We start from the raw sequence: 27,542 nt of genomic DNA on the forward strand, positions 1-27,542 counted from the left end.
TTCCATCTGCTCCAACAACGATACAGTGGTACTTCTAATGTTCAACATGACCTGGTCTTAGGTGCCTCTCAGTGACATTTTTGAACCAGCTGCTCGGATTTGTTTAAGACCTGCGTGGGTTTAGTTCTGTCAGAATTTCCCCCAGCCTTGGGAGAAGAATTTCTCTTCTATTTGGCAATTGCTTAGCTGAGATTAGGAATTCATAATGGTGGAAATTGCAGGGTAAAACCTCAAACTCCTCCCTAAACCCCTACAGTGCAGCATATCTTTACATGGGGGCCACACAGTGCAGGTTTTTACATTACAATGGCAGGTCCCAGAAGTAGTTTTGAAATATTACAGACTAAAATAAGCAATTTGAACAAAGAGTGTTAAAAGGTTCCAAGGGTATAGCCTGTTTATATTAATTCAAATTTCCAACTCCACTGGGATATGAGTAAAGCAATACTTGGCAGACTTTATTTTCTTCTGAAACCAAAGCACTTTGTGAAACATTGCGTGATAGCTTTATAAGCTATATTCATGCAAGGGACGAACCCTGTGGATCAGCCCTGCTTAGACATATTACTCAAATCTTTTTTTCACATGGGTTTTGGCTACAGTTTTGCAGGACAAAACAACTGGCATCTATATTTTAGCTTGTAATTTGCTTATAATACTGTCAAGGGAATTGTAGACATAACACTACTAATTTTTGTTACAAAACGTCCTATAAAATAGTCTTGTTCACTTTCTACTTAAAATTTAAAGAAGTTTTTTTAATTTTTTTGCCAAAAAGAACTCGTTCTACGGGAATTTGTGTGCGTATGTATGTTGGCAAAGGGCAACATTTCTGGTCACTAGAGGCATTTCCGTATTATTTGTGCAACTGTCCTGACCCAAGCAACGGATCTTAAGACTTAAATAGCCAGTTTACTCTGGAGTAAAATATATTACTCATAATTGTATTTTCCTCCCCAAGTACTGCAAGATCCAGCCAGTTTAAGGAGGTTAGCCGAGTTTTGGGAAAATAGCTTTGTCACGGAATCTTTGCTATGAAGGTGAAAAGTATAAAGTGCGGTATTTTGAGTAGCCGGACTACATCGTAGAAAAATAGAATTTATTGTAAAGATGGCTGTCTTTATTTAGTACATATCAACTGCATTAAATTTAAAGTATTAATATTGCCAAATGGTAGAAGTATATTTATGGGGAAACCAAAAGAGGCCATTGCCTCATGCCCATCAATTTAGGCTTTTCTTAATAAAGTGCAGGCATGGGAGAACATGCACATAGCCTAACCTTTTTCTGAGACTCTACACACCAATATAGCCATAAGATTTTTGGTAACAAAGTCTGTACAGGATTACACTCTACCAATAGAAACATTTTGTCTCTTCAAATCTTATTAAAACCTTTAACTTGTTCTCATTCTTGATACCCTGTACTTGGAGCACATTTTAACTATCCTGAGGTAAATTCGGATAATAATAGTGATCAATATGGGGAGGGATTCATAAAATGCATTCAGGATTGTAGTTCAGGAAATATACTGTACTAAAGCTGGTGTGGGCATGAACTGGGGCAAATAATTGACCTGAAAGTAGGAGAACATTTAAGAAAGTGATCATGATATATAGTTTTAGTTACAAACTGGGTAAAGAAAAAACAAAGGAAATTAGCAAATTTCAAAGGTGACCATTGAGACACAAAGAAAGCAAGCTTATAGTACCGAATAAAAGAATGATAGGTGTTCAACATATTACCATTGTATTTACAAGAACATAAGAACATAAGAAATAGGAGCAGGAGTAGGCCATTTGGCCCATCAAGCCTGCTCCGCCATTCAATAAGATCATGGCTGATCTGATCATGGACTCAGCTCCACTTCCCTGCGCACTCCACATAACCCTTTATTCCTTTATCGCTCAAAAATCTGACTATCTCCGTCTTAAATATATTCAATGACCCAGCCTCCACAGCTCTCTGGGGCCGAGAATTCCACAGATTTACAACCCTCTAGGAGAAGAAATTTCTCCTTGTCTCAGTTTTAAATGGGTGGCCCCTTATTCTAAAATTATGGTACCCCTAGTTCTAGATTTCCCCCATGAGTGGAAACATCCTCTCTGCATCTATCTTGTCGAGCCCCCTCATTATCTTATATGTCCCAATAAGATCACCTCTTATTCTTCTGAACTCCAATGAGTACAGGCCCAACCTGCTCAACCTTTCTTCATAAGTCAACCCCTTCATCTCAGGAATCAACCGAGTGAACCTTCTCTGAACTGCCTCCAATGCAAGTATATCCCTCCTTAAATATGGAGACCAAAACTGTACACAATACTCTAGGTGTGGCTTCACCAATATCCTGTACAGTTGTAGCAGGACTTCTCTGCTTTTATACTCTATCCCCTTTGTAATAAAGGCCAACATTCCATTTGCCTTCCTGATTACTTGCTGTACCTGCTTACTAACTCTTTGTGTTTCATGGACAATGACCTCCAGGCCACTCTGTACTGCAGCATTTTGTAACTTTTCTCCATTTAAATAATAATTTGCTTTTTTTGCTGCCAAAATGGATATCCTCACACTTTCCCACATTATACTCCATCTGCCAAATTTTTGCCCACTCACTTAGCCTGTCTATATCCCTTTGCAGATTTTTTGTGTCCTCACAATTTGCTTTCCCACCTATCTTTGTATCATCAGCAAACTTGGCTACATTACACTCAGTCCCTTCATCCAAATCATTAATATGGATTGTAAATAGTTGAGGCCTCAGCACCGATCCCTGTGGTACCCCACGAGTTACTGTTTGCCAACTGGAAAATGACCCATTTATCCTGACTCTTTTCTGTTAGTTAGCCAATCCTCTATCCATGCTAATATATTACCCCCAACCCGGCGAACTTTCATCTTGTGCAGTAACCTTTTTATGTGGCAACTTATCGAATGCCTTCTGGAAATCTAAATACACCACATCCATTGGTTCCCCCTTATCCACCCTGCTCGTTACATCCTCAAAGAACTCCAGCAAATTTGTCAAACATGATTTCCCTTTCATAAAACCATTCTGACTCTGCTTGACTAAATTATGCTTTTCCAAATGTCCTGCTACTGCTTCCTTAATAATGGACTCCAGCATTTTCCCAACGACAGATGTTAGGCTAACTGGTCTATAGTTTCCTGCTTTCTGTCTGCCTCCTTTTTAAATAGGGGCATTACATTTGTGGTTTTCCAATCCACTGGGACCTCTCCAGAATCCAGGGAATTTTGGTAGATTACAACCAATGCATCCACTATCTCTGCAGCCACTTCTTTTAAGACCCTAGGATGCAAGCCATCAGGTCCAGGGGACTTGTCCACCTTTAGTCCCATTATTTTACCGAATACTTCTTTATTGACTGTTTTAAGTTCCTCCCTCCCTATAACCCCTTGATTATCCATTATTGGGATGTTTTTAGTGTCTTCTACTGTGAAGAACAATACAAAATATGTGTTCAAAGTCTCTGCCATTTCCCTGTTCCCCATTATTAATTCCCCAGTCTCATTCTCTAAGGGACCAACATTTACTTTAGCCACTCTCTTCCTTTTTGTATACCTGTAGAAACTCTTACTATCTGTTTTTATATTTCTTGCTAGTTTACTTTCATAATCTATCTTCCCTCTATTATTTTTTTAATCGTTCTTTGCTGGTTTTTAAAAGTTTCCCAAGGTTGTGAAGATTGTGTTGCCTGCCTGGTGCCAGGGTTAAAGACATCTCACGGCTGGAGAAGAACTTGGAGCGGGAAGGGGAGGTTCCAGTTGTCGTGGTCCACGTAGGAACTAACAACATAGGTAGAACTAGGAATGAGGTTCTGCTGAGAGAGTTTGAGGAGTTGAGGTCCAAATTAAAAAGCAAAACCTCAAAGGTAATAATCTCTGGATTGTTACCTGAGCCACACACCAATTGGCATAGGGATAAACAGATTAGAAGTTTAAATGCGTGGCTCAAGGAGTGGTGTGGGAGGCAGGGGTTTTGCTTCATGGGGCATTGGCAGCAGTACTGGGGAAAGAGAGAGCTGTTCCGTTGGGACTGGCTCCACTTAAATCGGGCTGGTACCAGTGTCCTGGCGAATCAAATAATTAGGGCACTCGACAGGGCTTTAAAGTAATGAAGGGGTGGGGTGAGAGGATTCAGGAAAGAGTAAATTTAAAAGCAGCTGGAGAAATGCCAAGGCAGAGCAGAGTTTTGGATAAAAATAAGCAGAGTGGGTCAGAAAGGGATGGAGAGAGTAACAAAGGTAATAGGGCATCAGTGACTAAGATGACATTAGGGAAAAATAGAAAAATGTCAAAGCTAAAGGTACTATATCTGAATGTGCGAAGCATTCGCAACAAAATAGATAAATTAATAACGCAGATAAAAATTAATAGGTTGATCTACTAGCCATTACGGAGACGTGTTTCAAAGTGACCATGGTTGGGAACTAAATATTCCAGGGTACTTAACTTCTAGAAGAGATAGGCAAAATGGAAAAAGAGGAGGGATAGCCTTGATAATAAAGGATGGGATAAAGACTGTAGAGAGAAAGAAGTAGAATCAGTTTGGGTGGAGCGAAGAAACAGCTAGTAGCAGAAAACATTGGCGGAAGTTGTTTATAGGCCCCCAAAGAGTAGTTGTAATATAGGGCAGGGTATTAATCAGGAAATTAGAGATGCATGGAATTTAAACTACATATAGACCCAAATTTGCAGTAATAGTGTGGAGGACGAGTTCATGGAATGTATACAAGATAGTTTTCTTGATCAGTATGTTGAGGAACCAACTAAGGAACAGGCTATTTTAGATCTAGTATTGTGCAACAAGAAAGGGTTAATTAATAAACTTGTAGTAAAAGGGCCCTTAGGGAAGAATGACCATAATATGATAGCATTTTATATTGAATTTGAAAGTGATTTAGTTAAGTCCGAAACTAGGATCGTAAATCTAAACAAAGCAAACTATGTAGGTATGGGGGGGTGAGTTGGCTAAAGTAGATTGGGAAACTACATTAAAAGGTGTGATGGTAGATATGCAATGGCTAGCATTTAAAGAATTAATACATAATTTACAACAAATATACATTCCTTTTAAGGCACAAAAACTCCACCGAAAAAGTGGTCCAACCGTAGCTAACAAGAGAAGTTAAAGATAGTATTAGATCAAAGGAAGAGGCTTATAATTTTGCCAAAAAGAGTAGTAAGGCTGGGGATTGGGAGGATTTTAAAATTCAGCAAAGGAGGACCAAGAAATTTATAAGGAAAGAGAAAAAAGACAATGAGATAATTTAGCAAGAGACATAAAAAAATAGATTGTAAACATTTCTATAGGTATGTAAAAAGGAAGAGATGTGTGAAAATAAATGTGGGCCCATTAGAGGCAGAGACAGAAGAAATTATAATGGGTAATAAGGAAATGGCAGAGACATTAAACAAATACTTTGTATCTGTCTTCATGGTAGAAGACGCAAAAAACATTCCAGAAATAATGGGGAACCAAGACATAGAACTGGAGAAATTAATGGGACTAAATAGCAACAAATCCTCTGGACCTGACAACCTGCACCCATAGGTTTTCAAAGAGGTGGCTGCAGAGATAGTGGATGCACTGGTATTAATCTTCCAGAATTCCCTCGATTCTAGAACAGTCCCCAAGGATTGGAAAGTAGCAAACCTAACCCTATATTTAAGAAAGGAGGAAGAGAAAAAAAATGGGGAACTATAGGTCAATTAGCCTAACATCAGTAGTAGGCAAAATGCTAGAATCTATAATTCGGGACGTGGTAACAGGGCACTTAGAAAATCATAATATGATTAGACAGAGTCAACATGGTTTTATGAAAGGGAAATCATGTTTGACAAATCTGTTAAAGTTTTTTGAGGATTGGTTAATGAACAGAAAACAGAGTAGGAATAATTGGGACTTTTTCAAGTTGGCAGGCTGTAACTAGCGGGGTACCGCAAGGATCAATGCTTGGGCATCAGCTAACAATCTGTATTAATGACTTGGATGAAGGGACTAAGTATAATGTATCCAAGTTTGTTGATGATACAAAGTTAGGTGGGTAATATACTAGCATGGATTGAGGATTGGTTAATGGACAGAAAACCGAGAGTAGGAATAAACGGGTGATTTTCGGGTTGGCAGGCTGTAACTAGTGGAGTGCCATCATTGATACCTTCACTGAAGCGTACGAGAGTCTGGGCCTTACATGAAACATCCGTAAGGCAAAGGTTCTCCACCAACCTGCCCCCCCGCCACACAGTACTGCTCCTCAATTATCAAAATCCACGACTAGACCTTGGACAATGTGGACCACTTCCCATACCTTGGGAGCCTTCTGTCAGCAAGGTCAGATATCGATGACGAAGTCCAACACTGCCTTCAGTGTGCTAGTGCAGCCTTCGGTCACCTGAGGAAAAGAGTGTTCAAAGACCAGGATCTCTAACCCGGCACCAAGCCCATGGTCTACAGAACAGTAGTGATACCCGCCCTCCTATATGCTTCAGAGACATGGACTATGTACAGTAGGCACCTCGAAGCACTGGAGAAGTACCACCAACGCTGCCTCCGCAACATCCTGCAAATCCATTGGCAGGATAGGCACACCAACACCAGCGTTCTCTCTCAGGTCAACATCCCCAGCATCGAGGCATTGACCACACTCGATCAGCTCCGATGGACGGGCCACATTGTCCGCATGCCCGATACTAGAATCCTGAAACAAGCGCTCTACTCCAAGCTACGTCACGGCAAGCGAGTCTCAGGAGGGCAGAGAAAACGCTTCAAAGGCACACTCAAAGCTTCCTTGAAAAAACATAACATCCCCACCGACTCTTGGGAATCTCTGGCCCAAGACCGCTCAAAGTGGAGGAGAAGTATCCGAGAAGGCGGCGAACACTTGGGGCCCAAGTTTCCACAGGATAGAAAACGGACGCCCCTCCGAGCTGGGCGCCCGTTTTTCGCGCCTAAAACGGCGGCAGAAAAAAACCGCGCTATTCTCGAGCGCTTTGCAGCTCCTTGTCTGTTTGGCGCGGCGCCCAGGGGGGCGGAGCCTATACTCGCGCCGATTTTGTAAGTGGGAGGGGGCGGGTACTATTTAAATTAGTTTTTTCCCTGCCGGCAACGCTGCGCGTGCGCGTTGGAGCGTTCGCGCATGCTCAGTATGAAAATAAACATTGGCACTCGGCCATTTTTGTAGTTCTTTGTAGCTGTTTAATTTTTGAACATTTTTTAATAAAATCACATTGCCATCAGCACTGTCTCCTTCCCCTCCCACCCCTCCGCGGCAACAAACGGCTGTCTCCTTCCCCTCCTTCCCCTCCACAACAACAACCCGCTGTCTCCTTCCCCTCCCTCCCCTCCCTCTCCTCCACGGCAACAAGCCGCTGTCTCCTTCCCCTCCCTCTCCTCCACGGCAACAAGCCGCTGTCTCCTTCCCCTCCCTCCCCTCCCTCTCCTCCACGGCAACAAGCCGCTGTCTCCTTCCCCTCCCTCCCCTCCCTCTCCTCCACGGCAACAAGCCGCTGTCTCCTTCCCCTCCCTCTCCTCCACGGCAACAAGCCGCTGTCTCCTTCCCCTCCCTCCCCTCCGCGGCAACAAACCGCTGTCTCCTTCCCCTCCCTACCCTCCACAACAACAAACCGCTTTCTCCTCCCCCCCCCCCCGCTCAGCGGCACGAACGGCTCTCCCCCTCCCCCCTCCCGCTCAGCGGCACGAACAGCTTTCTTCCCCCCCCCCCCCCCACTCAGCGGCACAAACGGCTGCAGAATTCTCCCTGGCTGAAGCACTTTCACACAGGTAGGAAGATGGTTTATTTAATCTTTTCTTTGCTTATAAATGTTTATTCAGGTTGGATTTATTTGTATAATATTTGTAGAAGTATAAATAAGGATTGATTGTAGAATTTAATGAGTTCCCTTTTCCCCCCCCCTCCCCCCCCACCTCGTTCTGGACGCCTAATTTGTAACCTGCGCCTGATTTTTTAATGTGTAGAACAGGTTTTTTCAGTTCTACAAAAATCTTCACTTGCTCCATTCTACTTTAGTTTGGAGTACGTTTTCACTGTGGAACTTTGAAATCAGGCGTCAGTGGCCGGACACTCCCCCTTTTGAAGAAAAAATTCTGTTCTACCTCACTAGAACTGCAGAAAAAAAAATGTGGAGAATTGCGATTTCTAAGATAGTCCGTTCTCCACCAGTTGCTCCTAAAAATCAGGCGCAAATCTTGTGGAAACTTGGGCCCCTTAGAGTCTATTTGTCGGGAGCACGTGAAAGCCAAGTACAAACAGCGCAAGGAGCATACAACAAATCAAGTACACCACCCACCCGTCCCTCCAACCACCACCTGCCCCACCTGTGACAGAGACTGTAGATCCAGCATTGGTCTCATCAGTCACCTTAGAACTCATATTAGTGTGGAAGCAAGTCATCCTCGAATCCGGGGGACTGCCTAAGAAGAAGAAGCCGCCGCAAGAATCGGTGTTTGGGACCCAGCTAATCACAATCTATATTAATGATTTGGATGAGGTGACCAAATGTAATATATCCAAGTTTGCTGATGATACAAAGCTAGGTGGGAATGTAAGGTGTGAGGAGGATGCAAAGAGACTGCACAGGGATATAGACGGGATAAGTGAATGGGCAAGAACATGGCAAATGGAATATAGGGTCCAAATTTGGCCCACCAGTTTTTTTCGGCGCACTCACCGGAGATGCGCCAACTTCCTAGGGTCAAAATGGCTATGAAAAGATCTCCCCGGATTCTGGCCGCTCTGTGGCCTCTCCCATGGCTTTGCGCGGTGTGGTCTGTCCATTAGGGGGCGGAGCTCGGGCCCTGCGCAAAAAACAGTGCCAACAGTTCAACGCATGCGCACTGGAGGTTTCACGCCCCAGCCATGCTGCAGCGTGGGACCCGATACGTCCTGCCCCTATCCCCAGTCGAGTGGCCTCACGACGTGCGCCAGGCTGGCTGCTGGAATAGTCAGAGAGAGTCAGATCGCTGGAATAGAGAGAGAGAGTCAGATTGCTGAGATAGTCAGAGCGGGTCAGTCAGAGAGAGAGTTAGTTCCCTGTGCTCTCCCACCCGCACCTATCCCCGGCCGAGTGGACTCTCGAACCGGCCGGCCCGCTGACTTCCCAGGCCCGAGTTAGGAAGGTAGGACTTAAATTTTATTTTTTATTTCTTCTTGATGGTTTTTATGCTTCTTGAATGTTGTTGTGCTTTGTTTAGTGCTTTGTAAGGACCTCTCCGCTCCCTTCCCGCCCCTATCTCTGGCTACCTGCGCTGATTTCTTAACTCTCCGCAAGGGCTTTCTGTGCAGCTACAAGTGGCCACCTACGCTGGCCTAAGTTAGTTTGGAGCAACCAATAGGTGTCCAAAGTGGCTTAAATGGCCAAAACTGGCATAGGTGGTTGGTAATGCCCCCATTTGGAAAATAAAATAAACTAAACTAAACTAAAAAAAATCCTAGCTAACTCACTTACACTGGCGCAAATTGAATGTGCAAAATGGGGATTTTTAAGATATTCCAGAAAAATGAAGTTGCTCCAAAAAAAACGGAACAATACCTGGCCAATTTTGGGCCCAAAATGTGGAGAAATGTGAAGTTATCCACTTTGGTAGGAAAAATACAAAAGCAGAGTTTTTGCGGCCCCCTCACTGGCCGCTTCTCGGCCCCCTCGCTGAGCTTGGGCCAGAGTGGGGGAGGGACAGGTCGGCAGCTTGACAGATGCATGTGCACAACTTGGCCTCCGGAAAAAAAACAATTGCGCATGCGCAGAACTCGGCCTCCGAATTTTGCCGAATCTAATGGCCTGCACCGCCTGGCAATGCCCACTAAACCCCGCTCCTGTCCACTACATCACCATGAAATTCGCACTGGAGGAGCTCTGCGGCAGCGGGCTGTAAAAAACGAAGGGCCGCCCGAATACCGCCGAGAAACAGGCGGCAGCGGGACATCATGAATTTCGGGCCCAATAAAATTAGCACTGTATTCACTAAATCAGATCATCAAGGAAGGAAATCTAATTGTGCATTTATATTGTAGCTTCCACATTACTGTAAAGACATTTCTGCTTTTCAATGATAAATTTGTGATCTATATCTCGAGTTGGAGCCTGACTTCAGAGAGAAATGGCGTGAGACTTCCTGGAGCAGCTGTGTTTGACACCTTTAGGGTACAACTTTAGTGTAATTAACAATTCAGGGTTAAAAAGTGCTCTGGAGACAGACTGCATATGCATAGTTTTGCACACACACAGACCTTTCATGGCAGTATAGCAGTTCCAACTAAGCAGTGTAAAAGAGTCCGAGACCTGTAGATGCAGCATAAATACAGCATAATAGAAGTGTTTAAAATTATGAATGTACTACAAGCATAAAGGCTAAATTTAGAAGGATTTTGTTTTCAAAATATTGTTAAAATATGGAATAACTTATCTTATTCCCTTTGAACTACCTGTTCAAACCCTCCCCTTGCTGCCTCTCTTCCCTTCCATCCCCATGTGCAATACTATGGGCGGTTGAGTGGTATATTTATAAAAATACATGTTCCTTGACAGCTCTTTAAAAAAAAAAGTTAAAACTCTTTGTCTCCAAGCCATCCAGTGATTATAGGGACAGACTCTAGTGGCATGTGCAGAGGTCCCGGCACTGTTTTCAGTGCCAGGACCTGGCTCCGCCCCCAATCCATTGGGCCACGCTGCGCCACGACCAAAGAGAGGCTGGGGAACGGCTAGAATACCGACGTCCTTTTTTGTCGCGCTTGGAGGACAAAAACGGCGCACCTCAGGTGAGTGTGCCAGAAAAATAGATTAGGGAAACTCTAGCCCCTTGTGTTTCCCCAAGAAACTCCATATTAAAGGGTGCTCCAACTTTAGACAGGTTAGAAACTAAACTCGTGCCACCTCACCCTAGGAAATGCGCTACCCGCGACACATGGCAGTCCTAGAATCTTGGATAACTTGTTGACTTCATAAAATGAGCTGCTCCATACTTGTGTTTGTCCTCTGTGGTTGGTTGACTTTGTTTCAAAGAAAATATTTTTGGAATTGATGAGTTGTTTCTTCAAAATCAACACTGTCTTCTGTAAAATGTAGTTTTGCACTTCTTGGTCTCTGTTTTGCAACCTCTCCTGTCACCAGCGTGCCTTTTCACATATGAGTATCTAAATTATAATGTGTTGCCGTGGTAGATTTAAATAACAGCAACAAACTTTTACTGGATGTTTCAACTTAACCATGAGTGTTAAATTAACAAGTGTAAAAGCATTCAGAGCTTAAAGGCTTTTTTTTGAATATCACTGGCATATCAGTGTGTTGGTCAAAAGATTTAATTGGGTTTTTTTGCACTTAAAAGACTTTATTTTTGCTAGAATTTTAAGTGACAGCATTATCTGTAAACAAATTTGGAATGAACTAAGCCAACATACACTATAGTAACGACTATCTACAAATCTCATTCTATTTCTCGCTCTCATTTTTTGCTTGTTTTTCATGTTCATCTCCTTTCTCAGTTTCCCTTTCTCTTTGCAATGCATAGAAGTCTTTAATGTTATTTTCTCTTTGCTGTTGTAGATTGTGTTTGAATATTTTGTAAAAAATACATATTTTAAGCTTAATATATGAAATAGGTATTACTGATTTACCTGCACAGATACATAAATTTATTCTATGAAAAATGATTTTCTCTTTCGCAGGAACATTTCAACCTTCCGGTTTCCAGTGGGATAAACTGTATGGTTGATGGCACAATCCCAGCCAGCTCAGGACTCTCTAGCTCTAGTGCACTGGTTTGTTGTGCAGGTCTCATCACTACGATTACCAATCAGAAGGTCCTATCAAAGGTACAATCTATCCATACTATTTTATATAGCTGAAATCAATGTCACTGCAAATGTCGCTTTTGAGTGAGCTGATTGGTTAACAGAAGCTCACATTTATATAGAGCCTTTGACACAGTAAGTATCCGAAGGCACGGCACAGAAGGCAGCAAGCAGTAATAGAAGAGTTAATGGAGATGACCGAAGGTTTACTCAACAAGAGACTTTTGACATTGGGGAGGGATATAGTAAAAAAGAACTAGAGAGTATGGCTCGAATGGTTGAAGGGGCGAATGGAGACCAAAGTTGGAAGATTGAAGGGCATGGTACTGGCTCATAGGTTGGGATGAGTTTGTAGAGGGCTCGATCCATGCGATATGCGATAAACTGATTAAACTATGGGTGTTGGCACTAGTTCAGACTGTCTATCTTGTTCTATACTATGAGTATGCGCAACCCTTTCGACAGAGCCTCAGAACATTACCACAGAAGATAAAATACTTTTTTATTTTAAAGATGCCAACACCCCAGATTGCTCCATTTGTACCAAACTCTCCTCCTTGACTGGTTGGAAAAATACTCATGAAATGAGATCAGTTAAGTAATACTTGTGCATATACCCCCCACACTTCCCCCCCCCCCCCCCCAAAAAAAAAATGCTACAATAGTAATTCTAACTGACCACACTGGTTATTTAAAAGGGGATGTCTGCCTGTTTTTCCAAAAGTAAGGGAGAAAAAAAAAAGAGAAAAGAAAAAAAGGTATGGGCTAGATTTTCCTGGATGTACTGGATCACCTGGGTACAGCAAGTACAGGAACATTGGGCAAAGGAGGAGTACACCTTGATGAAGAAGTCCACACAATATGCAGGACCAGGAAAATCTATTCCTTGCAGGCAAAAATGAAAGAAAGTGTGTATGTATAAACCTTTCACAACTTTCCTCTCTTTTGGGGTAAATTGGTTGTATGGGTTGTTAATTATTGACTAGTAAACAACAACAACTTATATTTATATAAGCGCCTTTAACGTAGTGAAATGTCTCAAGGTGCTTCACAGGAGTATTATAAGACCTTATTCTACTGTATTATGATCACCACCTCCATATTGCAGTGCCTCTTGACACAATAGGTGTCTGCATTTGGTATAAACTTCAGTCCATTGAAGGAGTTTAAACTAGAAAGCATCAGATCAGTGGGCAAACCACTTAACAGTGGAATGCTATTGCTTTCGAGAAATTTATTAAATACAATGGTTAGATGGTTTTTGCCTGTACAGTATGTGATTTTCTTTCTTGGTCAAGTGTCAGTTTCTCTCCTTCCTCATTGCTTATGCCAATCACTTTACACTACTAAATTTGAGCTTGCTTATTGGATAGCATTCATGCCTCAGTCAGGAGATTATGGGTTCAAGCCCCACTCCAGGATTAAATACAAAGCCCAGCTAAAATTTCAGTGCAGTAGTAAGGGAGTGCTGCATTGTCTTTGAAAGCAATGTTAAACTGATTTCCTGCCTACCTGTTCAGAGTTCTTCCAGTACTCTGGGCAACAATCTTCCCTCAACTAACTCCACCAAAAATAAATTAACCAGTCAGTTATCTCATTGCTGTTTGTGGGATCTTGCTGTGCAGTATGGCTGTTGCATTGACCAACATAAGTAACTGCATTAGGATGGTATGCCTTTTGCTGCACAATTTACTGTAACTGAGGGCTCAATTTTCCCCAAAGCATTTTTTTTTGGTGTACTTGAAGAGTTACACCCGATTTTTTGGGGGGGCCTAAGTACGCCAAAAAAAAATATTGTAAGTTTTCCCCGTTGGATTTCTTCATTTTGGCATGGCGTAACCTGACTTTTAGTTTTGGGGGTGGAGCCTTGATCTGCGCCAAAAAGATCGGGTTGCCATGGTAACCAGGGACACAATGTGAGCTGAGGCTGCAAAGTGAAGCATACAGCCAGCTCCCAACACATTAAAAGAATTGAAAAACACATAGCAGCAACTTACCTCCAACCCAGCCCCGCTCGAAGGGCTTGCCGGTCCGGTGTGTGTGATTGTGGATTTCATAAATATGCAATCTTCTGGAATCATTTGACCGTCATTAAATTAATTGCATGTTTTATTATCACCATCTGTTTAAAGTTTCAAAGGCTTAATTTCTCTTACAGTCTGCTTCAAAATACTAATATAAGTACATCATTTTACTATAGAGAACTCATTTGAGTGTAAAGTTATTTAATTTTAATTCGCTGATGGTCTGCTTCTGACTTTAGAACTATTCACTACTTCAAAACTATAGGTTAAATTTTGGCCTTGTTCTTGATTATGCAGTATTTTACCTCTCCAAAATAATTAGCAGGTCTTCTCCCAGCTCCTGTCTCAACTCTCAGTCTTGGGGCCACTTTTACTCCACTTACAGGCCTTGGCACGGACCACCTCTAACCACGCGAGTGGAGGGAAAGCCCTGTTACCCACATAGCCATAATGAAATACATAGTGCTTTTGGACTTGTGGGGATGTATAGACATGCATTCTGATGCAAGTAATAAACAAAAACTGTGAAAATAATTTTTTTTAAGTTACACATTGAAGTAGACCTGGTCGGAGCACAGCGGACATGATCTTTGCACTCAGACAAGTGCAGGAGAAGTGCATTGAGCAGAACCTGGACCTGTACGCTGTATTTATTGACCTCACCAAGGCCTTTGATACTGTCAACAGAGCAGCGCTGTGGTCAATCTTGACGAAACTTGGGTGCCCAAGGAAGTTTGTCCACATCATTGAGCTGTTTCAGGACAACATGACAGGTGAAGTGCTCCCAGACCGCACAACCACGGCCCCATTTGCCATCTCAAATGGAGTGAAACAAGGTTGTGTACTCGCTCCAGTTCTGTTCAACCTATTCTTTACCTGCGTCTTGAACTATGCCATAAAAGACTTGGAGTTTGGGGTCTACCTGAAATATCGATTAGATGGTTCACTGTTCGACCTCCGGCGCCTTGCTGCAAAGACCAAAGTACGGAAACGACTCATCCGAGAGGCACTCTTTGCTGACGACTTTGCCCTTATGGCACACAAGGAGAGTGACCTACAATTCCTACTCAGCAAATTTGCTGAGGCAACAGAATTGTTTGGCCTAACCATCAGCCTTAGTAAAACCAAGGTTCTCTATCAGCCTGCCCCTGGCACCACAGCACCTGCTCCCACAGTCTTCATCGGCAGTATACAACTAAAGTCAGTGGACAGCTTCAAGTACCTTGGCAGCACCATCTCAAGCGATGGGTCCTTGGACAAGGAGATTGATGCAAGGATCTGTAAAACCAGCCAGGCACTTGGTCACTTGCGCACTAAGGTGTTGAGTCACCACCACATCCGACTGTCAACTAAACTGTTGGTGTATAGAGCAGTCGTTCTCTCATCTCTCCTTTATGGATGTGAGACCTGGACACCCTACAGGCGTCGCATCAAAAAGTTGGAAGCTTTCCATATGCGCAGTCTCAGATCTATACTCCATATACGCTGGCAAGACCAGGTGTCAAACTTTGAGGTTCTGGAGAGAGCACAATCAACTAGCATTGAGGTGATGATCATACGAGCCCAGTTCCGGAGGGCTGGACATGTCATCCGCATGGATGAGTCGAGGATCCCTCATTTAGCTTCTTCACGGCGAGCTCTGTGAAGGTCAAAGACACCAGGGGCGCCCCCGCAAGTGCTACAACGATTGCATCAAGGCTAACCTCCTTGGCATTCGACTGTGGCATCCGACCAAAGGACCTCGAGAATACAGCAGCTAATAAAATCCAGTGGCGAACCCTCACGAGGACTGTCTGCCAGACCTTCGAAGAAAGTCGATGTCAACGCCTGCGGGACACTAGAGATAGACGACATCAGGTGGCAGTACTGTCAGCATCAGGCACATCGAACTTCCCTTGTCTGACGTGCAAGAGACTATGTGCATCCAGAATTGGCCAATACAGCCACTTGAAGACACATGCCATTGATGATTAGCACATCAACGCCTTTGTTGGATACGACAGACTACCAAGAACAGATGTCAGAGAGAAATTATGTGAGAGTCGGACAGAGAAACAAAAGAGGGTTACATGCGGGGTGCGGGGGAGAGGGGAAGGTGGAGGGGCTTTATCTGTAAGCAATGCCATGGGATATAGGTTAGTTTTAATGGAATATCTTTATCAAACAATTTAAACATTATTATAAGGTAACAAAAGCAGGTTACCAATTCATTGGGCCCGAATTTGGCGAAACCCAAGTTCCGCCCATTTTTCGGGTCCCCGGGCGGTGTCATTTTTTACCACCCGGTACCACTGGGGCCAAGTGAGCGGGAGATTCATCCCGGTTTTCTCCGAGGTAGCGGGCGGTGGCCGGCGGAGGAGGCCTTTCAACTCGGAAATCTTTGCCTCCCGTGTTGTGTGCGTGCACGCGGCGTGCGGCTGTCAAACTCCGCCCTCCCAAGAGGCACCGATGAGAGGCCAGAGACTGGTGGGGGGGGAGGGGTGAGAGGAGGAGGAGGGGGGGAGTGGGGGAGGAGAGGAAGGGGGGGAGGAGGGGAGGGAGGGGGGTGGAGATCGCTGTGGCGGGGGGAGAGAGAGAGAGACTGGGGGTGTGGAAGAGACTGGGGGTGTGGAAGAGACTGGGGGTGTGGAAGAGACTGGGGGTGTGGAAGAGACTGGGGGTGTGGAAGAGACTGGGGGTGTGGAAGAGACTGGGGGTGTGGAAGAGACTGGGGGTGTGGAAGAGACTGGGGAGGGGGAAAGAGATTGGGGGGGGGCCGGTGAGAGAGACGAATACATTTTATATTATAGTTAATTAATAAAGGAGTAAATAAGGCTTTATTAGACCATTTATATTATTGTCTAACACTAGAAAATACTACAATCCATTTAAAAGTACATCAAACTGTAGAGAACTATAAATATCTGTCTAATATCAATGTCCATACTGCCCACTTAAGATCCACTTAAAAGCATCTTCTCCAGGATGGTATGCAGTTCCGGAGGTATGTTGGCGGTATGTCATGAAACTTGCACTTTTGGGCAGTATGTGGGTGGTTCTACATGGGCGTGTGGTGTACATACCGCCCGGTGGTATGTCACTCATGAAATTTCCACCGGGCAGTGTGTCTGCAGTATGTACTTATTTTTTGGCGCCAGTGGGTGGTATGTCGATGAATTTCGGGCCCATTGTGTTTTTCAATTGTTAAACAAAATTTCCCATCATTTCAGCACTAAATTCAGGATGAAAAACCCGCTATTAGGCCTCTGCTAGTTTTGTTGTCATTCTTTTTTCTTGTCAATCCTTGCCTAAGCTCTCTAGACTTGGATAAAGGGAGATGTGTCTCTCTGGAGAGAGAGTGTGCACTCCATATTGGGAAAACACAAGTCTGCATTTCACAGTAGCTTTCTGTTATTTTCACTGCTGCAGTTTCAAAGGATTCTGTCAAGCTCTCTACACTCGAGCTGGTGCCCTAATGGGAAGCATTCTCTGTTGGTAAGCTATATTGTTTTAAATTATTAAATTATAGCAGTACCTCTGTGCACTCGTTGGGAGTGGGGGAATGGGTTCCTCAGCCTTTTTTTCTTGTCAATCCTTGCCTAAGCTCTCCAGACTTCAATAAGAGTTTGTGTCCCTGTGGAGCGAGAGTATGCACTACATATTGAGAAAACAGAAACATTGTCTGCATTTCTCAGTAGCTTGGGGCCCAAGTTTCAGCCTCAGTTGCTCCTGATTTTTTGGAGCAACTGGTGTAGAACGGAGTATCTTAGAAATTCAAATTCTCGGCATTTAGTTTGCTCCAGTTCTAGTCAGTTAGAACAGTTTCACTTTGAAACAGAATTTTTTTTTCAAAAGGGGGCGTGTCCGGCCACTTACGCCTGTTTTCAAAGTTTCGGCAGTGAAGACTTACTCCAAACTAACTTAGAATGGAGTAAGTGAAGATTTTTGTACGCTGGAAAAAACCTTATCTACACTTTACACTTTAGAAAATCAGGCGTAGGTTACAAATCAGGTGTAGGGAATGGGGGTGGGGGGGGGGTTTAAAGGGAAGTTTACAAACATTAAACACTTCAGTTTTACAAATAAAGAGCCATCATCAATAATAAATGATAAAAACATCAATAAATCAATCAAAAAAAATTAATAAATAAAACATTTTCTACTTACCGACTGCAGCACCGGGAGCCCTCCAACAGCGTGCTGGGATGCCCCCCCAGTGTGTCTCTATCTCTCTGTCTGTCTGTGTGTGTCTCTCACTCTCTGTCTGTCAGTGTCTGTGTTTCTGACAGCGAGGGGAGGGGGGGAAGGGGGAAGGGGGGAGAGGGGGAAGGGAAGGGGAAAGGGGAAAAGAGAGGGGGGGGGGGAGAAGGAAAGAAGGCGGGGGGGAGAAGGAAAGAAGGCGGGGGGGTGGAAAGGAGAGAAGGCGGGGGGGGGGAAAAGGAGAGAAGGCGGGGGGTGGAAAGGAGAGAAGGCGGGGGGGAAAGGAGAGAAGGCGGGGGGAAAGGAGAAGGGGGTTGGGGGGGAAAGGAGAAGGCGGGCGGGGGGAGCGCGGGTCGGGTCAGGTCCGGGGGGGGGGGGGGGGGGGGGGGCGGCGGCGGCGGCGGTCGGGAGCACGGGTCGGGCCGGGGGGGGAGGGGAGGAGGATGGAGGTCGGGGAGGGAGGCAGCGGAGGTCTGTTCGTGTTGGCGGGGGGAGGGAGGTCAGGTTGGGTCGGGTCCAGTCCAGGGGGGGGGGCGGGGTGGTGGGAGGGAGGTCGGTTCGGGTCGGGTGGGGGGGAGGGAAGGAGGGAGCGCGGGTCGGTTCGTGTCGGGGGCGGGGGTGAGGGAGGTCAGGTCGGGTCCGGTCCGGGGTGGGGTCGGGAGCGCGGGTCGGGTTGGGGGGGTGGTTGGAGGGAGGGAGGTCGGGGCAGGGGGGTGGGGGTGAGCGGGAGTCGAGTCGGGTGGGGAGGAAGCAGGAGCTGGGCGTGGGAGGAGCCTTATCCACGCAGCCCCAGTGAGCCCATTTGGCCAGGGCTAGGGGCTGCGTGCTTCGGGCCCCTCCCACACAGTTTTGGGCGCCTGGAGCTACTGCACATGCGCGCCCACTGTAGCGCGCATGTGCAGAGGTCCCGGCACTGTTTTCAGCGCAGGGACCTGGCTCCGCCCCCTATAGCTCGTACTGCGCCGCGCCCGACTCAAAAGGACCAGCAGGGAGCCGGAGAATCTGGAAGGTTTTTTTTGGGCACACGTTGTGGCGCGACAAACGGGCGTCCAGGTCGGGGCTGCGCCGTTCTAGGTGCGGCCCGAAACTTGGGCCCATTGTTTGGTGTTTAAGCTTGGGAATGCTTTGTGTCAGATACACAGCTAACGAAGAAAAATCCAGCTTTCTAGTTTTTGCTTGCTTTCCAAAGACTGTCAGTTTACATCCTTCAGAATTATTGTAATAGTTGATACTATTGAGATCTTACATGGAAATACAGGATTTTAAAAAATACCTCCAATATTGAACTTTTTAACCTTTACCCCAAGTAGGGAAAAAAGCTGATCATTCGAAGCAGGTGTTTCAAGACACGTAGGCAATCAATCATTTGTTCATGAAGTTACATTTTGAGTGCTGTTCTAAGCATTTTTAGAACATGGGGTTTAATTCCCAAAATATATCCATGAAAGAGTACATGCTATTAATCAAGTATTAGACAGCTTTTGTCGATCGGCAACTTTTATGAAGATAAAGAGAAGAATCACTTACTGAGGACGTATAACAGATCCCCGTGCCCCTCACCATTATTGTCAGTGGGTTCAAGTCCCACTTCAGGGACTTGAACACAAAAAAATCTAGGCTGACACTCCCAGTGCAGTTCTGAGGGAGCGCTGCACTGTCCAGGGTGCCGTCTTTCGGATGAGACGTTAAACCGAGGCCCCGTCTGCTCTCTCAAGTGGACGAAAAAGATCCCATGGCACTTTTTCGAAGAAGAGCAGGGGAGTACTCCCCAGTGTCCTGGCCAATATTTATCCCTCAATCAACATAACAAAAAAAAGTTTATCTGGTCATTATCACTTTGTTGTTTGTGGGAGCTTGCTGTGCGCAATTTGGCTGCCGTGTTACCTACATTACAACAGTGACTACACTCCAAAAAATACTTCATTGGCTGTTAAGCGCTTTGAGACCCATCTCCTTGACATTTGAAAAGAAAGTGGTGATAGGCCAAAGAGGTGTTATAGGATCATATCTTCATTTCATGAGTTTCTTGTAGCGAGCAAGGAAATCTGAAATGTGCAGCAACTGGAATGGAGCAACTTGCTGACAGTATAATAACATTGTTTACAGGCTTCAGAATGGGAGCAATTTTTTATATTAGTTGAAGATTACATTTATTATGAAACTGCATGGACAATGGCTAAGACAAATTGCTGGCTATATCAAGACACCAAACTGAAGGCTATCTGGAAAGACATGAAGCCATAATGTAAAAGAGAAAATAAACTTCACAACTTGCAATTATGTAGAGCCTTTAATTTAGAAAAATGGCCCAAGGCGCTTCACGGGAGTATAATCAGAAAAATTGGACATTGAGCCAAAGAAAGAAAATTTTGGTGGAGAGACCAAATGCTTGGTCAAAAATGTGGGTTTTAAGGAGTGTCTCGAAGGAGGAGAGGGAAATCCCTCTTTCAGTGCTTTGTGAGGGATTTGCAGAACGTGGGGCTAGGCAGTTGAAGGCATGGCTGTCAGTGGTCGAGCAAAGGAACGAGAGATGCACAAGCAGTCAGGGTCATAGGAACGGTGAATTCGGGGGGGGGGGATTGTAGAGCTGGAGAAGGTTACAGCGATGGAAAGAGGCAAGGCCATGTAGGGATTTAAACACGAGCATGAGAATTTTAAACTTTAAATCTAGAGTAATCGAACCCGTAAAAAGATGAAACTGGTTGGAGTGGTGCCTGCATTACATACAATTCCAAATTTTTTTCACTTATTTTATTTCAATGCATCGTTTCCAATATGAATTTCATTATGAATTTCTTGTTAAAGCAGTTTTTCAGAGGAACACTTGCAGCATAGTATATTGGTTACCACTTTTCACAGATGTATTTCCAAAGGCATGTAGTGAACGGTCTACAAATAAATGTACGATAATATTGCCACTGCATTCCCCATATAAATAAAAGTGCCAACTAATGTGGAACCTTCAATATTTTATTGCAAATTGCTCTCTAGATTTGTAAAGACATCCCCATATTCCCATTCAAGGGCATAGTTACTGTTTTTTGGGGGTTCCTCCAAGGAAATGTATTGAATGAAAGGACAAATTTGCTATACACATAGTCTAAAGCGGAGGGACTGAGTGACCAGGAGATGATGATTTTATTCAAAAGGGTTCTGATCCGTCTTCATTTAGAATGTTGAAGAACAGTGGTCACCTTGCCCGGCAGGACCACTCAGCTCCAGACCTCATTACAGCATTGGTCCAAACATGGTCAACAGAGCTGAATTCCAGAGGTGAGGTGAGAGTGACTGCCCTTGATATCAAGGCAGCATTTGACCAAATGTGGCATCAGGGAGCCCTAGTAAAATTAAAGTCAATGGGAATCGAGGGGGAAAACTCTCGACTGGCTGGAGTCATACCTAGCACAAAGAAAGATGGTTGTGGTTGTTGGAGGTCAATCATCTCGGCCCCAAGACATTACTGTAGGCAGTGTCCTAGGCCCAACCATCTACAGCTGCTTCATCAATGACCTTCCCTCCATCATAAGGTCAGAAGTGGGGCTGCTCTCTGATGATTGCAGTGTTCAGTTCCATTCGCAACTCCTCAGATAATGAAGCAATCCACGCCCACATGCAGCAAGACATGGACAACATTCAGGATTGGGCTGAGAAGTGGCAAGTAAACTTTGCACCACACAAGTGCCAGGCAATGACTATCTCCAACAAGTGAGCGTCTTAACCACAGTCCCTTGACATTCAACAGCATTACCATCGCCAAATCCCCCACCACCAACATCCTGGGGATCACCCATTGGCCAGAAACTTAACTGGACCTGCCATATAACTAATGTGGCCACAAGAGCAGGTCAGAGGCTGGGTATTCTGTGGCGAGTGACTCATCTCCTGACTCCCAACGCCTTTCCACAAGGCACAAGTCAGGAGTGTGATGGAATACTCTCCACTTGTCTGCATGAGTGCAGCTCCAACAACACTGAAGAAGCCCAACACCTTCCAGGACAAAGCAGCCCACTTGATTGGCACCCCATCCACCACCTTAAACATTTACTCCCTCCACCACCGGCACACCATGGTTGCAGTGTGTACCATTTACAGGATGCACTGCGGCAACTCACCAAGACTTCTTTGACAGCACCTCCGAAACCCGTGACCTCCACCACCTAGAAGGACAAGGGCAGCAGGCACATGGGAACACCATTACCTGCAAGTTCCCCTTCAAATTATGCAACATCCTGACTTGGCAGTATATTGCTGTTCCTTCATTGTCACTGGGCCAAAATCTTATAACTCCCTCCCTAACAGCAGTATGGGAGTACCTTCAGCACACAGACTGCAGCGGTTCAAGAAGGCAGCTCACCACTACCTTCTCGAGGGCAATTAGGGATGGACAATAAATGCTGGCCTTGCCAGTGATGCCCGTAACCCAGGAACAAATTTTTTAAAAATGTGTGTGTGTGTGTGTGTGTGAGAGCAGGATTTGGAAAAGGTGTGCACAATTTAAAGTTTTCTACCTACATCTTTGCATTGTACTGCTCATTATGTGGCTCATAGATCCTCTGCTCTACCTTGTATCAGTGAAAAACATTATAGAAGTATACTTTTAAATTGTGCTTTGTGGTAAAGTTAATTTATGCCATCACAGAAAATGTATAAAATAGGGCCCTCAGACTGAAAGCAACAGAAAACCAGATTTTCATTCTTATTAGTAAAATTGGTGAACAGTATTGTGAATTATGTTATAAAGTGCAGACAGATTAATAAATTAAATGTTACGTTATTTCAATCTGTTGAAGTTGTAAAGAATTCGAGAAATGGTCTTATGAAACGTTCTGGGCAAACTTCCCACCGTTTGTGGAATTCTGTTGTTCAAAAAGCAGTCTGTGTGTCAGACTTGTTTATTCCAAAAACACAACTGGGAAGTGGAGCACGTTGAAACCACACTTGTGGCAAATCTTTATCAAACACTCTGAGCCATACACAGTACAGAAATGAGAGCAACAGTTAATAGAACAGATAACATCACTGTTTAATTCTGGTGGCTCTGATGACAACCAGATAATGTCTGACAAACATGTCCCAGCTCCTGATGAAAATAAGTGCCATTACCATACAAAACATATGTGAAATAACAGCAAATTGGAACTTAGCATGCAAAGTTGAAGCAGATGGTAACTTTAATTAGTCTCACGTATAATAAGGACTTACTGTTTTTAGCATTACCCAGAAGTAGTTTTCCTGATTTATGCTTGTATGGCACGCTATTTTGTTCCATGTGCAAAGCTGAAAGCTGATACTAAAATCTGTTACAATCTAGAGTTTTCAATAAAGTTCCTTCTTTAATGAATAGTAAATAATTTTCAACAGCAGGTTTAATTTGAATATTTTTAAGATCAGTAGATCTGATGGGTAGTAATGGGACATTTATTTGTACTGAACTGATGTTATTACTTTGTTCCTCATTGAAGCCTGACACTTTTCTTTTGAGGGCTTTGTTTTATCCATTGGGGTGGGAGGGGGACAGAAGCACTTGGGACCTGCCTTTGGGCCTGTGAGGCTGAGGTCAGACTGATTGCATTGGAGCTCTTTGCGGATTGCAACAATTTGCTTGTTACTTGGAGGCACCAGAATACACGCCAACTTAAAAAGGGATGGGGCCTCCTGTAGGAAGTGCTTTGTCGCTCCTCTCAGTCTGTATTATTTCCTTTTTTTCCCCCCTGTGATTCTTCACCACTCTTAACCTTTCCCTTTCTGTTTCTCACTGTCTTACTTTGTATCTATTCTTCCTCTTTCTCCCCCCACCCCCTCCATTCTTCTATCTTTACTACCTGCATTCTTGGCCAAATGCATGCAAGGGAGAAAATGGGGCGCAGTTGGAGCTGGTTCTACATTACAACAGTGACTGCATTTCAAAGGTACTTCATTGGCTGCACTTTAAAAGTACTTCCTTGGCTGTAAAGTGCTCTGAGACGCCCTGAGATTGTTAAAAGGGCTATATAAATGCCAGTCTTTCTTTATCAAGTGGAGAGTTACGGCAATGGGAAAACACAATTGACCAGCTGCCACAGGATGGTGTGGAGGGATGGATATGTCATCATTTTGTCTCCTGCACTTGCATTTGTCTTTAGGACATTGGACCTGAGTTTAGCTGATCCTTAAAGTAAAGGGGTGTGGTGCTGTTTATTAGCATAGAAGGGCGTATCTGAGACTGAGGATGTTGACTTTGTGTTGGGGAAGAGACAAAATAGTGATTTAATGTTGGAATGTATCAGTTTGTGTATTAATTTTTTTGGATATTGTGAATTTATTTTCAGGATAATTTAGCAGGCTGAGTATAAGGAACTGTCATGGCAGCCGCATGAGCATTTTTTTCTTTGCTGCAATGTGATTGGATCGAAAATAACTCCAGGTTATGTGGAATAAGATTGTGGATTGGTGAATAAGATTGTGAATTGGTGAATAAGGAAAGGATGACAACCAGTGCAGTCACAACATTGACTGCAGACAAGGATTTTTAATATCCAGATAGATTTATTTTTATGAAGTTGTGCTAGTAATTTTCTCTCAAAGAATTAGAAGTACCTGGATTCATTGCAACTTAAATGTCTATATTCATACTAACACTTGGAATAAATACAAATTTATCAGTGCCTATAGCAGTGATGAACTTTGTTAAATATCCTTAGTGTCTCTCAGTTGAAAATGCTTAAACAAAAATTTTAATCCCAATAAATAAAAAATAAATCACTTTATTTCTGCTTGCCCGGTTTCCTACCTTCCTCCCATACTCTGAAAAGCAGCTCCACAATTTATTTTGCCAGGCAGTCAAGGCGTATAACGCTGAAGATTAATATCATCATGTGACAGATGTAATTAAATCAATCTTTGGTGTATTTTAAAACATAAGAAACTTGCGAGAAAGTAGGGTGAATGATCTCATCGGTAGTGCAGTCAAGCCTGGATAAGATAAAAAGAAAGACTTGCATTTATATAGCGCTTTTCACGACCACTGGATGTCCCAAAGAGCTTTACAGCCAATGAAGTACTTTTGGAGTGTAGTTACTGTTGTAATGTAGAAAATGCGGCAACCAATTTGCGCACAGCAAGCTCTCACAAACCGCAATGTGATAATGACCAGATAATTTGTTTTTGTTATTTTGATTGAGGGATAAATATTGGCCAGGACACCAAGGATAACTCCCCTGCTCTTCTTTGAAATAGTGCCTTGGGATCTTTTACGTCCACTTGAGAGAGCTGATGGGGCCTCGGTTTAATGTCTCATCCGAAATATGGCATCCCAACAGTGCAGCACTCCCTCAGCACTGCACTGGAGTGTCAGCCTAGATTTTTGTGCTCAAGTCTCTGGAGTCCGACTTGAACCCACAACCTTCTGACTCAGAGGCGAGAATGCTGTCCACTGAGCCACAGCTGACACGATAACAAGATAACTAGTCAATGATGTAGGAAGGGTCAATTTTTCCCACTTTTTTTGTTAATGTTGAGCCTCCACGTGGTACTGTGCATTTCACTCCAGAGCCTTTCACCAGCAGAGCAAATATGAATCATTCAAAGAGTAATCATTCATGCAAAATAAGCTACTGTTGTACTGCCATTCATGTGCATGTGGCACCTGTATTTAACTCAATCAGAGGCACTTTGTGTTTTATTTTGCAAAAATCACCAATCCTCTTGTGTTAATCACATTAGATAAATGATTATTCTACAAATTGGAGCGAGGCCTCAATTCACAAGATTTTTTTCGACTCTGTTGCTCAGTATGTGTGCAGATGCAGTATTTTTCTTGGCAATCTTTTATAAATTAATAACTCTAATAGAAAATGGTAATAATTAGAGCAGTAAATAGTAATGGAGCCATAGTATTTTGTTATCTGTCTTTCCATATTACTCTTGGTGATTATGGTACGGAAGTAAAACATGGCTAATCCGGTTTTGATTTTGGAATGTTTTGCTGTTTTTATCATGAATGTTTAGTCTTGTTGCTAGCATGTTTTTATTCTGTTAATTTACTACAAACATTTAAGATAAGAATTTTGTACGCTCATGAGAATACTGTAATTAGCACCAAGGTTACCTCAGATCATTTTAACTATCTTTGGCAAGATTTTTGTACATCAGCTATTGAGATAATTTAGTCAATTTCAAGCTAAATTGCTCTAGTTGATTATAGCTGCCTGCCTGACAGTAAAGAGTCTCCAGTTTATTATGCTTGAGAAACCAGACTTATATTGGACAATTTAAGCAGAGTTGAAACCTGATTTTTTTTTTTAAACTTGGCCAGCAGCCAGGGTAAAGCCTGAACTTATTCAACTGAAATCATACCAGGTGTTAGAGAATTCATAAAGCTGGTTGTCAGATGTTTTCTACTGTAATTTACTATCTATGGTCAAAATTAAACATTTGAATTCACATCCATGGTCCATTTAGCAAAACTGCTTAATGCAGTATTGTACAGATATAAATATCCAGCTGCTTTTTGCAATTGTAATGGGGAGCTAAAAGTCTTTTAAATTTCATAATTCTATGTTTATTTATGAACAAGCTGATAACAACAAAAGATAAAATATTTTCCATTTTGTGTGTCAATAGGTATTAAGACATTTTATGCCCGCCCCAACAGAAAATTAATAATTTTAGATTGAACTAGTATTAGGAGAGCCACCTGCAGAACTGGACCACCCAGTTAATGGGGTCAAGTTTTGGCCTTAGTTACTCCTTTTTTTTGGAGCAAATAGTTTAGAATGGAGTATCTTAGAAATTGCAATTCTTGCCCTTTAGTTTGCTCCAGTTCTAGTGAGTTAGAACAGTTTCATTTTGGAACAGATTTTTTTTCCAAAAGGAGGCGTGTCTGGCCACTTACGCCTGTTTTGCAAGTTTAGGCAGCGAAAACTTACTCCAAACTAACTTAGAATGGAGTAAGTGTAGATTTTTGTACGTTCAGAAAAACCTTGCCTACACTTAGAAAATCAGGCGTAGGGAACAAGGTGGGGAGGGGGGTTTACAAACATTAAACACTTCACTTTTACAAATAAAGAGCCATCAATAATAAATGATAAATAAATAAATCAATAAATCAAACAATAAATCAATCCAAATAAATTAAAAATAAAAAAAAAATTAAACCTCACTCAATAAATAAAAAATTATTTCTACTCGCTTACTGCAGCACCAGGGAGAAGATGGGTGGGGGAAGAGAGAGAGAGAGAGAGAGAGAGAGAGAAAAGATGATGGCGGGGGGAAGAAAAGAAGATGGGGGAGGGGGGGAAAGAGAGGATGATTGGGGGGGGGGGGGGCGGGAGAAGAGAGGAGGAGGGGGAAGAGAGAAGACGACGGAGAAGCCCCGCATGCAGCCGATGCCGGGTTGCCGCCGCCGCTGACTCTTCGGGCGGGGCCCGCCCCAGCGAGATGCAGGGTGGGCGGGCTCCCTCGACGTTGAGGAAGCCGGGACCCGCCGAGGACTTCGGGCGGAACCCGCACGCTCCCGATGCCGGGCTGCCGACGT

The 27,542-nt window shown here is 43.7% G+C and overlaps 2 protein-coding genes across 3 annotated transcripts in view; one reads left to right on the top strand and one right to left on the bottom strand.

The window, feature by feature from the left end:
• galk2 (galactokinase 2) overlaps positions 1 to 27,542 on the top strand; it is a 166,215-nt gene that overhangs the window by 36,479 nt on the left and 102,194 nt on the right. For both annotated transcript variants that reach the window (XM_070858393.1, XM_070858394.1), the window contains exon 5: positions 11,700 to 11,846. In XM_070858393.1, the coding sequence (XP_070714494.1) occupies positions 11,700 to 11,846 (147 nt within the window). The remainder of the gene's footprint in view (positions 1 to 11,699; positions 11,847 to 27,542) is intronic.
• The window catches only part of LOC139227553 (protein FAM227B-like), a 408,664-nt gene continuing 406,075 nt past the window's right edge, over positions 24,954 to 27,542 (bottom strand). The window contains exon 16 of the mRNA XM_070858392.1: positions 24,954 to 24,979. Coding sequence (XP_070714493.1) covers positions 24,974 to 24,979 — 6 coding nt within the window. The 3' untranslated portion in view covers positions 24,954 to 24,973. The remainder of the gene's footprint in view (positions 24,980 to 27,542) is intronic.

This window comes from Pristiophorus japonicus, chromosome 17 (genome assembly GCF_044704955.1).
Source record: "Pristiophorus japonicus isolate sPriJap1 chromosome 17, sPriJap1.hap1, whole genome shotgun sequence".
NCBI lineage: Eukaryota > Metazoa > Chordata > Chondrichthyes > Pristiophoridae > Pristiophorus > Pristiophorus japonicus.